Source organism: Aotus nancymaae, unplaced genomic scaffold, assembly GCF_030222135.1.
Source record: "Aotus nancymaae isolate 86718 unplaced genomic scaffold, 86718_ANA_hifiasm-v0.15.2.pri h1tg000014l, whole genome shotgun sequence".
NCBI classification, from domain to species: domain Eukaryota; kingdom Metazoa; phylum Chordata; class Mammalia; order Primates; family Aotidae; genus Aotus; species Aotus nancymaae.
The window spans coordinates 41581399-41593130 of record NW_026988425.1 but is presented as its reverse complement, the minus strand read 5'-3'; the positions used below and the strand labels follow the sequence as shown (position 1 = coordinate 41593130).

General features: G+C 34.5%; 1 protein-coding gene across 2 annotated transcripts in view; it reads right to left on the bottom strand.

The window, feature by feature from the left end:
• Positions 1 to 1899: 1899 nt before the first annotated feature.
• GHR (growth hormone receptor) overlaps positions 1900 to 11732 on the bottom strand; it is a 302533-nt gene continuing 292700 nt past the window's right edge. For both annotated transcript variants that reach the window (XM_012433845.2, XM_012433844.3), the window contains exons 7-10: positions 11516 to 11681; positions 9399 to 9489; positions 5334 to 5403; positions 1900 to 4952 (exon numbers count right to left, since the gene is read on the bottom strand). In XM_012433845.2, the coding sequence (XP_012289268.1) occupies positions 3981 to 4952; positions 5334 to 5403; positions 9399 to 9489; positions 11516 to 11681 (1299 nt within the window). In that variant the 3' untranslated portion in view covers positions 1900 to 3980. The remainder of the gene's footprint in view (positions 4953 to 5333; positions 5404 to 9398; positions 9490 to 11515; positions 11682 to 11732) is intronic.

The following is an 11732-nucleotide window of genomic DNA, read 5'->3' as shown; positions in this document are numbered from 1 at the left end:
ATAAGAGTCAGAATTTGTTAATATTGGTACATTCCATATGTCAATCATTCTTTGGGCTGAAAAAGGGAAAAAGTTAATTTTTTTTTTTTTTTTGAGATGGAGTCTTGCTGTGTAGCCAGGCTGGAGGGCAGTGGCCCAATCTTGGCTAACTGCAACCTCCGCCTCCTGGGTTCAAGCAATTCTTCTGCCTCAGCATCCTGAGTAGCTGGGACCACAGTCGTGTGCCACCATGCCCAGCTAATTTTTGTACTTTTTATTAGAGACGGGGTTTCACCAAGTTGGCCAGGATGGTCCTGATCTCTTGACCTAGTGATCCGCCCACCTTGGCCACCCAGAGTGCTGGGATTACAGGCGTGAGCCACCACGCCAGGCCTAAAGTTAAATCTTGTTTCAGCAAGCATACAAAAATCACCATTATAGAGAAGATAATGAATGCTCTAAGACATCCATACTTCATGAAAAGTGTCATACCTGAGATGAGTTGAAAATCATCTGTGGTTATTTTAATCATGCAGCTCCTTTGCATTTAATTTTTAGGAAGTTTTATTGCGAGTAAAAATTTAATGACATTATATAAAAGGTTTTGTTCAAATTCAAGTTCATCTGAAATTTAATATAACTTCATTTTGTGGCAGGTGTGTTACTCTTCTTAATTTTTCCCCAAGTGTTAATAATATAATACTGGGTATTCTTTCACTATTTCTCATTATTAATTCAAAAATAATATATTAAATTTAAATGGATTTCTTTAAACTGTAGACACTTTAAAATGTCACTATGACTCTCCCAGAAGGGAGTGTAGTATGAGGTGTTTTCCAAATTTATTCAACCACAAAATTATTGATTCAAGGACATTTTAGAGATAGGCATTCCCCAGAGTACATACTGGCAAATCTATTCTAGTCGTTTGCTAGGTGAGCTACCAAAGTAGTATGATAAACACCATTAAGCATGGTTCAGAAGCAATGATCACTGATTGGATGGTTTTCAATACATCATTAATCTTCTGAAATAGAATTATGTCATTTCAATCCATGGAAGTAGGCAGGCTTTCTTTTCCCTTTACTCCTCATACCTTAAGTATCTCATATAAAGAAGCCCTGAAGCTTCACTCCATGGTTCTTTTAGGTAATGGCTGCTCATAGGGCAGAAGGCAGCAGGTGAAGACATTTTTTTTTTAATGTCACCCTTGAGTATTATAAAAAGTGGTGGCACTTTGCATTCGACTTGCTGAAGGAATACATCGTTTAGTAGGTTTATCAATGTCATCACTCGATTCCTACAACTCAGAATCTAGTGCCTGCTAAGAAGCCTAGGGTTCAGTAGCTACCTCACCTGCAGCCTGCCTCCTGCTGTAGGAATCTATGCTTCATGGCTCTCTCAAGCTCCTACACAACCTACCTAATCGGCCTTCCTCCCAAGCCTGACCTATTAGCTGATTTCCATGATAACAAGCAGCTAGTCCAATAAACTGACTTGGGCCAATGGATGAATGGCAGAGGGAGAGCTGCTTTTCTTCTTTCCAGACAACATGCTCAAGCTGAAAATGTAAAGATAATGCTCACATATCACTCTCCCTCATCCCACACCTATGTCATTGATTTTCTATGATGCATCAGACACATGGCTCTATGAACCTTTGCACATGGGGAATTAGAGCCTAAGGGGAGGGCCAAGCCAGCAGGATATTTCTGAGTTGGGCTTTGTCTCCTCAAAAAAAGAGGGGTAGGGAGGTGCATCTCCCTCTCTACATCCCAGCACATAAAAATCTCCATAACCAATGCTAATGTATTTGATCCAATGGTGCTAAGTCCTCCTTACATTGAGAATTCACAATATACAGTCTGTTTTACATAATCTTTATGTTGGTGTTTGATAACAGAAGCACACTATCAGGAATCCAAGAAAATACATTTATTAAACTTTGAAGGAAAAAATCCACAGACATAAAGAGAGTTAAATATAAACTGCCAGACACAACTAGTCATACTAGTGAATAATAGCTTGTGTGGCCACCAAAGTACCAAAATGACATTCTGAGACTGATTGAGGTATTTAGCTATTTTTGGCTATAGAAATGTTGTCAGCCTGTTGTGAAATAGTAAGATAGTCTCCCAAACACACAGCTTTGAATTGAATTAGGTTCTACACTGATGATACTTTATATGAAACTAAATTATGCAGCTCTTGGAGAAAATCATAGCAGCAAAGTAGCAGAAAATCTATTAAACAACTATTACAAATAACATGTTGAAATTTAAACACTCAATTCTAGATTTTCATAATCCTTCCTGCAGGAAAGAGGGAATTTAAAATTATCAGCATTAAGCTTGCCTCCTAAAAAAGGTCTGAGATAAATGGGAAATACTATTTAAGTTAAAGCTAACTTCAAAGTTTTTAAACTTTTTTAAAAATGAGAAGTATTCTTCACTGAGATGAGATTCTTCTTTTTCATAAACCTTTTCAGGAGCTATCCCAATGCTCTTAAGAATGATGTTAGGATATGAAGGGATTGCAAAATAATTTGTAAATTGCTCAGGCCCCTTCTTTTTCTTTCGAATGCCTGCTTTGAGGCCAATCCACTCAAAGAGGAAGTAAAAAATGATGAAACTTATTCTTTTGCTATTTTAAATACATGCTATAAAAGGTTTACTGAGAAAGAGAGTTTCTTTTACTGTTTTAAATAATTTTGAGTTATCTGTGGGAACTGAAAACCTTGTTTTTTCTATTTATGATCTGTTCATTACCATGAAAAATGAGTATGTGTCTGGTTATAGGCCATGAAACAAAAACCTATTTCTTGAAGTCTTTGTTTCGTTACCCAAACTGATCTGCTTCAATTTACAAAATGCTTCTTGTACCTTATTCCCTTCCTAGATAATTATGTAACAAAACCAAGTTGGGTGTGAACAGATTCTGCTGCAGAGGATAAAGATCTTATCTCTCACCATCTGCACGCACTAAAAAACTCATTCCACGTGCAACCACAGCACTTAAGCGCCTTGTTAAGTATGAACCAACTATGATTCTACTTCTCTTAGGATGTATTTTTTTGGCATGAACCAAAATTTGGTGAAGAAAGGTTTTTTTTTTTTTTTTTTGCTTTTACTTTTTTTGGTGCACAGTAAGTTGATCTGTGCAAACACTTTAAAGTTTTCCAAATTAACAAATATTTGATTAAAAATTCACATAAAACAATTATGTTCTGATAATGCAAAATTTTACAATCATTTTAGAATTATTTAAGGAGTCTGGGGAGGTATAAAAGGGCTTTGTAAAAATCTAGTTTGTTTTTCTTTAGGTGCACTGGCCAAAGCATTAAACCAGCTTTGGACTGTAGTTGCTATACTCCTTAGAGGGGTCACACCAACTGCAGTTCACAGTGTGTAGTGTAATATAAAATAGCCATGCTCGAAGTCTAAATTATTAAAAATACCTTTATCAATTTTATGTCAAAATAAATGCTTTACATATCCAAACTATTTTTGCCTTCTTGCTTATAGTTTTAATTTCTCACTTAGAGTTTTAATTTAATTTTTAAATAAAAAAGCGTTTTATTTAAAAAACAAAAAAAAAAATTAGCCTGTTCTATGGTTTGCATTCAATTTTCCTGAACTGCAAAAGCCACCTGATTTTTTCGCTTTTTCAAAAAGCGGGATTTACTATACATTAAAACCATAGCCATTCAATGCTTAGTATCACAAAATTAACACCCACAATAAGACAATCAATCACTGCCACTAAACGGTCTGACATAATTTTTAAAAATATTTACAATGTACAATAGGAATATCTATCAGATTAAGCATTCTTCTTATTTTTTTAATCATATTTCAACATTTTGGGAAAAGGCAATTAGACTCCACACCCCACCCTGTCACCCCCACAAAAAGGTTTAAACATTGTTTTGGTTTAAGTGTTCATGCCCCAGCCAATTCTTTGCCATTAAATACGTAGCTCTTGGGAAATCAAAGAAAGTCTTAAGGCATGATTTTGTTCAGTTGGTCTGTGCTCACATAGCCACACGATGAGAGAAACTCTTTGTCAGGCAAGGACAAGGCAGTCGCATTGAGTATGAGGCCCTGTGGGGACTGTATTATATGAATGGAGGTATAATCTGGGACAGGCATCTCAGAACCTGGAACATGTTCTGCTGTCCCAGGCCTCCCAGCAGTAGTGGTAAGGCTCTCTGTGGTGATATAAATGTCCTCTTGGTTAAAGCTTGGCTCTGTGTGTGATTCAACCTTGATGTGAGGAGCCACAGGGATGCACTTTTTGGCATCTGCCTCGCAGAAGTAGGCATTGTCCATAATGAAGTTTGCTTGGCAGAGTGAGATCATTTCTGGATGCATGTCACACTGGGAAATCCCTGCCTTATTCTTTTGGCCCGGTGAAAGGACCACACTCCCTGCTGGTGTAATGTCGCTCACCTGGGCATAAAAGTCAATGTTTGCCAGTGAACTTGGATTGCTTAGCTGAATATGGGCAGCTTGATGAGTTGACTCAGCTCCATCAGTAAGAAGTGGTTGTGGTTTGTTTTTCTCTGCTTGGATAACACTGGGCTGACGAATAGCAGGGCAAGCATCATGATAAGGTGAGTTATTTTGATTCTTCTGGTCAAGGCACAAGAGATCTGCTTCCCCTTTTAACCTCTGTGGCTGAACAACCTCTGAGGTACCATCATGTATGTCATTGGCATTGAAATCAGTCTCCAGCATGTCAGGTTTGTAACAGCTGGTACGTCCAGAGTCGCCATCCTTCACCCCTAGGTTACTATGTGATTTCTTATGGTCACTGCTTAGAAGTCTGTCTGTGTCTGATCCCTCAGTCTTTTCATCTGGGTCCTCAATATCTAGCTCAATAAATTCAACCCAAGAGTCATCACTGTGGAATTCAGGTTTATAGCTATCATGAATGGCTAAGATTGTGTTCACCTCCTCTAATTTTCCTTCCTAGAAAATAGAAAGAAAATGAAGATCTATGAAAAGCAACTCATAATAATTAAATGACTTAGCAAATAATGTTCAGAGATATAGTTACAATAAAAACAACAGTAACAAAAACATATAAACAAAACATAAATTATATAAAATTTAAATACATATGACATTTTCTTATTTTTATGAGATATACTATTTTAAAAAATTTTCTCCAGATGAGATACAAGAAAATTGAATGTGATATATATATATATGTGATATGTATATATGTGATATATATATATATATGATATGACATATATATATATATGATACAGAAAACCTTTAACATATAGCAGCATTCTCCAGGTGTTAATTAGTACTATCTACAATTTAGATAAAATTATTAATTACCTTGAGGAGATCTGGATCAATTCCTTTAATCTTTGGAACTGGAACTGGGGGCAGAATCAGCATTTTAATCCTTGAAAACAAATAAAATTTTGGTTTTGACATCTTAAAGCTACATATTTTCGCTTATAGCAAAAGATAGAAATAAAATATTGGCAATACTATTACGCATTCCAAGTATTCTTGTACTTTATATAATTGGAGTATGAGAAACAGAAGGAAATACTAGACAGTAATTTAGGAAGAAAAATTATAGAAGGAAAGAAAATAGCAACAGTTAAAAAACCCCAAAAGCCCTCATCTGACATCTATTAAAAGAAAATGTGGTTTTCCCACAGTCTTTTTGTTCTTAATGCTTTTTATTGACAGTCAGATTTAGTATTTGAAAGTAAGAAATTTAATTTCATCTGAAGCTGATTTCCATGTCAGCTATAAGGAGGGCAATTCTAGTGTACATCTCATCAGTAATTTGTACAGAAAAAAAGGAAGAAAAAAGAGTCATGGAGCCAAGATTTTTGCACCCTTAAAAAAGGGTAGACTTGGGTAGGTCAGCCATATAGTTCACATTAATTAAGAAATTATCTAAGATGATCTTATTAACCAGGGTGTTACAGCAGAATTCATTTCAGGTTGGACAGACTAAATTTGAACTATCTCTAACTAATCAGTATGGGTTTATATATACAATCCTAGGATGCATTTACATTTTTGGTTCCAAATCTTTAAATTATTTTTTGGTCATGAAACTGAATAAATCATTTCTCTATTTCGAACAATTAATAGTGTAACTGGAGTTTACTGTGTTTTTAATTGTTTTTTGACTTTTTGAAACAGGTTCTTACTTTATTGCCCAGGCTGGAGTCCAGTGGTACAATCAAAATTCACTGCAGCTTCAAACCCCTGGGCCAAGTGATCTTCCTGTGTCAGCCTCCTAAGTAGCTAGGACTACAGGGTGTGCTAATTTTTATTGTTTTACTTTTTGTAACGGAGTCTTGCTCAAGTTATTGCCCAAGCTGTCTGGAACTCCTGGCCTCAGAGCAATCCTCCCGCCCCATCCTCCCAACGTGTTGGATTTATATGCTATAAGCCACTGTATCTGGCCTGGAGTTTATTTTTTTTTTAATCAAATTGTAGCACTGGAAAAAGACTCAGAGATTATCTATTCCAAACAATTCACTTAATTAAAGAAAAACTCCTGAGTATTCAGAGATGACACTGTTACAGAGAGATGGTAACGTGACTGTTGGATATCAGTTGCTATTCCACTCAGTGTGAATGGTCAGTCTAATCCATTCCATAAGGAATACATTCTCTGAATATTTCCACTTGCCATTTTATCTAATCCAAGGAATAAGCAAAATTCCATTTTATAAATTGCATTAAGCAGCCTCTACTACTCAGTGGGGCAAGTGTTAAAGAAAATTGTTACTGATGAATTACAGATACAGAAATAAGCAATACAAATTATTTATAATAACTACCATCATTTTTTAGTGCTCCTGATAAATCAGACACTGTGGGATATACTTTGCACTAAACTATGGGTCACTAAATTAAGGCCTGTGGGCCAATCTGGACTGTCACCTATTTGTGTAGATAAAGTTTTATGAGAACACAAGCATGTTCATTCATTTACATATTTATTGTCTATGACTACTTTCATGCCACGGTGGCAGAGTTGAGTAGTTGTGACAGAGATTGTATGACTTGAAAAGCCTAAAAATGTACTCTGACTCTATAAAACAAGTTTGTGACCCCTGCACTAAACATTTCACTTAATCCTTATGACTCCCAGGGAGGCAGATGATACATCTGTGCAAAAACTTAGAAAATCAAGGAATGTATTCCAATCATGTGCTCATAGTCTGCATAGTTGGGGCTCAAACCCAGAGAACCTGACTCCAAAATCCAGGTTCTCTGCATTGTGCTGCTTTTTTTTTTTAATTCTCCATGTCTAAATCTATGTTTCAAATTCTCAAAAACATAAACAAATGGAACATAACTCTAATTACAGGAAGCAAAGCTTTCCAAATAGTTGATGTTTGACTTTGTGCTTCTCCTTTTTGAATAGGATGATGCATTCAGGCATGTGTTATTGCTTTTCTAGGGGTTGTAGTGCGCTAGCAGACCATAAATCTAAGGGGCCCAAGCAGGTCATGCAGATAAATGAAGCAGGCCAGTTGCAAAGTCATTAGGAGGAATGAGGATGGTGGCAAATTGAAGAATGTGTGCCCATCCCAAATAGGACAGCTGGTTGTCCGCTGCAGTATATGCTGCCTTGTCCAGTTTCACTACGTCTTTCATTTTTTAAAAGATAATTCTCAAGTCTGGATTTTTGTGTGAAAATTCTCTATTTTGCAAACACTGTAGGAAAATCTTCACTCTAAAATAAAAACTAATTAAAATAAAATAACAAAATATGAATCTGTAGGCTGTTTGGTTTTTGGCTTGGAAGTTCTGTTTTAGGCTGATTCAGTTCTTTCTTTTCTCAACTGGTAGCAGCTCAAAGGCTGGGTGGGTTGTATGGTAGGAATCAGTATAATAATAACCTGTCTTGAAACTATGTTTGTGATTTTGTATCAAATACACATAAAATTATAATTTTTGCTAGAGTTGACTCTTAATTAACTGGATTAAAGCAGGGTGAAGTGGCTTGGATAATGAACTGTGGACTTGCAAGATTTCAACGGCAGGTAGGACCTGAAGCCGCTTTCTAGCCCTAGAGTTCTAGACAAGATCTCTTCTTGTCAGTACTATTTTAATTGCTGGAACTACATGTTCTGTCCATACTTGCTGACAAATATTTGATATTATTTCCTACTTTCAGTAGAACATGCAAATTTAGACAATGATAAGGGTTTTTATGGGCAAATGAAAGAAAAAAGTTAATTCTTTCCTACAGAGAATTCAATTTAGTGCAGGAAATTCGGGAGAGCAATAAAGATTTCAGATCAATTTTAGAATTTGGTGATTTTGACTAAACATTACAGTTAAGAATTTCATTATTTATAAAAATCACTCTATTAGAAGTAGTATGTTTTCTTGGAAATCCTACTTTTCGAGATGATGATTTTTTTTCCTAATATTGTTAGCTAATATAACTAGACAACATAACAAATTAACTTGGCCTTCACAATGGCTAGAAATTCACAGCTAATATTAAGAGCTAATTACTTTATGTACCTTGTGAGTTTATCTACTGAAGTTATGTATAAATTATCCCACCAAATATACAGATTAATGAACTCAAATTAATCAGCAAAATAATTTTGCTCTTTTGTTGTTGACCTTACTTAAATATACAAATTACTTAAAATTCTAAAAATACATTTATTTATTTTCCTGAAACAATAGAAAATTGTGTTGTGATTTATGATAACTGCTTTTTTGTAAAATAGAAATGTTGCCAGAAAGTTAGATGCAAAATGGAATTCTGCAGAATGAATTTTACTTTCCCATTAGTTTATATTATAAAATTGGACATGAAACTCTACTGAAAATGACCCTTTCTGCATTCAGTTACACTTTTACACTCTAGCATCCCAAGAATTCTTCTTCCTAATAAAATTCTATTTTGAAGTTTACAAATGCTGTACTATGTCACAAAACAAATTAAAACCTTTTAAAATAAATTCACAACAGAGTAAGACTCCATCTCAAGGAAAAAAAAATTGACTGTATATAAGGACTGCATCAGACTCAGCCAAAGGCTCAGTGATACTCTGAAGTCCTGGAATGAATGGGTCAACTTGTTGAGGACTTGAGGGAAAGAGGTAGCTATAGGATAAAGAGGTACACATCACAAGGTATGCATAGTCAGTAGCCTAAGCATCTTAATGTTCTGTACAAGTCTCCAGATAGAATCTAAACCTCCAAGTTGTCTATGATAAATACAACAAATTGAGTTTCATATAAATGGTAAATATATAACCAGAGATAAAAGTTTAGTAGGTTAATTAAAATTTCCACTCATAATTTACAAAAGAAAATATCAAATAACAAAGAGAAACACACATGGAAATCTAAACAACTGGCAAAAACTACCAGAGAATACTACTTCATACCTACCTTTGCTGTTTAGAAAATAAAAATACAAATAGCATCACTGTTAGCCCAGATATTCCAAAGATAATAATTAAGAGCCATGGAAAGTAGAAATCTGAAACACACAAGAATATTTCACGCTTAGAATTATGAATAGTTGAAGCACAGTTTACATTTCCCTTTCCCTTTTCACAAAAAATTCCTAATTTGTATTCCTAATAAAGTCAGTGATTTCTCTTGATAACCATTGAAACAGAATGAAAAAACTTACTTTTATTCTGTTCTAAGAACATCTCTACTTTTCAAATCTCTTCATATTAAAAAAAAACACACTTCAAAAGAAAGAAACAGCATATAGTTCAAAATCAACACGTGTTTTATGAAAACAAACAATCTGCTTTAAGCATATCATGTGTCAAGGGAGTATCATAAACATTTCAGCTCCTGGTAAAAGGTGTTGTTTATTAACACACTACATAAATAATGCCCACTTGGTTTATATATTTTTTCTAAGTGTGGTGATTTTCTTAGCCTCCAGAATGAAGATTTATCAAAAGATGAAGGCAGAGTTTTCATTTATAAATCATGACAGAAACTTCTTAGACACAAAGAACATATATTTTACAGCTATAAATATACATTTATATTAATAAATTAAATTATTAAAATATGATAAATGTATCTCATGTATATTATATACATACAATTGACAGAAAGATCATTACTGAGGCTGCCCTCTTCAGGTTTTAGTATACTTTATATCAGACTTGGGGGAACCCGTTTGTAAAACTTCTATTTCAGTCCTTAAGAGTGAGTACCTCCCAGCTACTTTGCAGTTGGTTCCCAGCATTCCTACCACAGAGGCAGAGGTTAACTACTTTTTCATAAAAATGAGAGATGGAATTTACTTTAATATTGCCTTTTAAAAAGTAGGACTTTATAGTCTTTTCTCATTTAAAAAGTTATTAAAATCTCCTAGGGAGATATTATAAGCATTTTGAAGAATTGGTGGAGGAGAAAATATCATTTTTTTATCTTGTAGTATCTATAATTTTCTATCAGTGACATATTCATGAAAATAACAAAGAGCTTATTTTTTTGTTAATAACGGAAGGAAAAGCTAGTTTAAAAAATATATCTTAAGTGAATTAAATGCCACTACACTAAGCTTAAGAGTGTATAGCAATTGTACTTTTAAGACCAGAATTGCATTAAATCAAATAGTTTGGAAACAAGAAGTTATTTAACTAGAGTTTAGAGAAAATGGTGCCATAGAAATTTTCATCCTGGTGCTATTTAGTATCATGAGATTCTACCTGTATAGTAAATGCAGGAATATAAATTTATTTTCTATGTAGCTTATGGTTGTTAGGTTAACAAACATATAGCCCTGTAATCTTTCTGCTTTCAATGAAGATAGAAGAGAGCCAATTCCCATTTGAGAGTGATAATACTCTATACTTTCTGCCATTATTAATCAGTTTTATTTCTGTATCTAAAAGTTTTAATCCTTTTATTCTAAATTCATAGGACAATTTTAAAAAACATTAATCATTGTTGTTGTTCTCCTACACAGGGTTTTCAGATGTTCTACGTCTCCTTTGAGTATCACTAGCACACTACTTGTTAGGCATTCCTCTAGGTAAAATCCACACTCCGCTTTCTAAAACTGTATGCACCTGCTGTTGACTACCTATGCTGACTCAATATTAGGTTTCCTCTTAGACGCCACTTATCTATTTACCCATATAGATACACACTTTCTTCCCTAACCATTAGAACAGCGTTTTCCTGATTATAAATTCAAAACAAACTTACTATAGAAAATTTTAGAAATATAAAAATATATAAAGAAAAGAATCATTTGAATTCTATCATCCAGAGATTGCCACCATATTCCTGTCTCTGAACTTCCACCTGTCCCAGGACTTTTCCTGAATGAAAAATTTGGAAACTAAATTTTCTTTCTGCTTTTGCAATGAACAATATCTGTTACAGATAGTGAGCTCAAGGTCTCTCACCCTGATACCTGATGCTAATATATTTTGATTTAAACAACACGCTACCAGTGCTGGGATGAATCAACTGCTATATTGACAAAAGCCGGGTTAGTTGCTATTTTAGTCTTTTATTTCTTTTACCTTCTTCACATGTAAATTGGCTCATCTGAGGAAGTTTTACATACAGCACCTCGCTGAATTCGCCATAATTTTCATATTTTCGTTGTTTGGATCTCACACGCACTTCATATTCCTTATCCACTCTCAATGAGTACAGTGGAACTGATGTTGACAATATAGGGTCCATCTTTCAAGACAAAATATAAAGGCATATTGGCTTAAGAGTCAACAGCTCAAT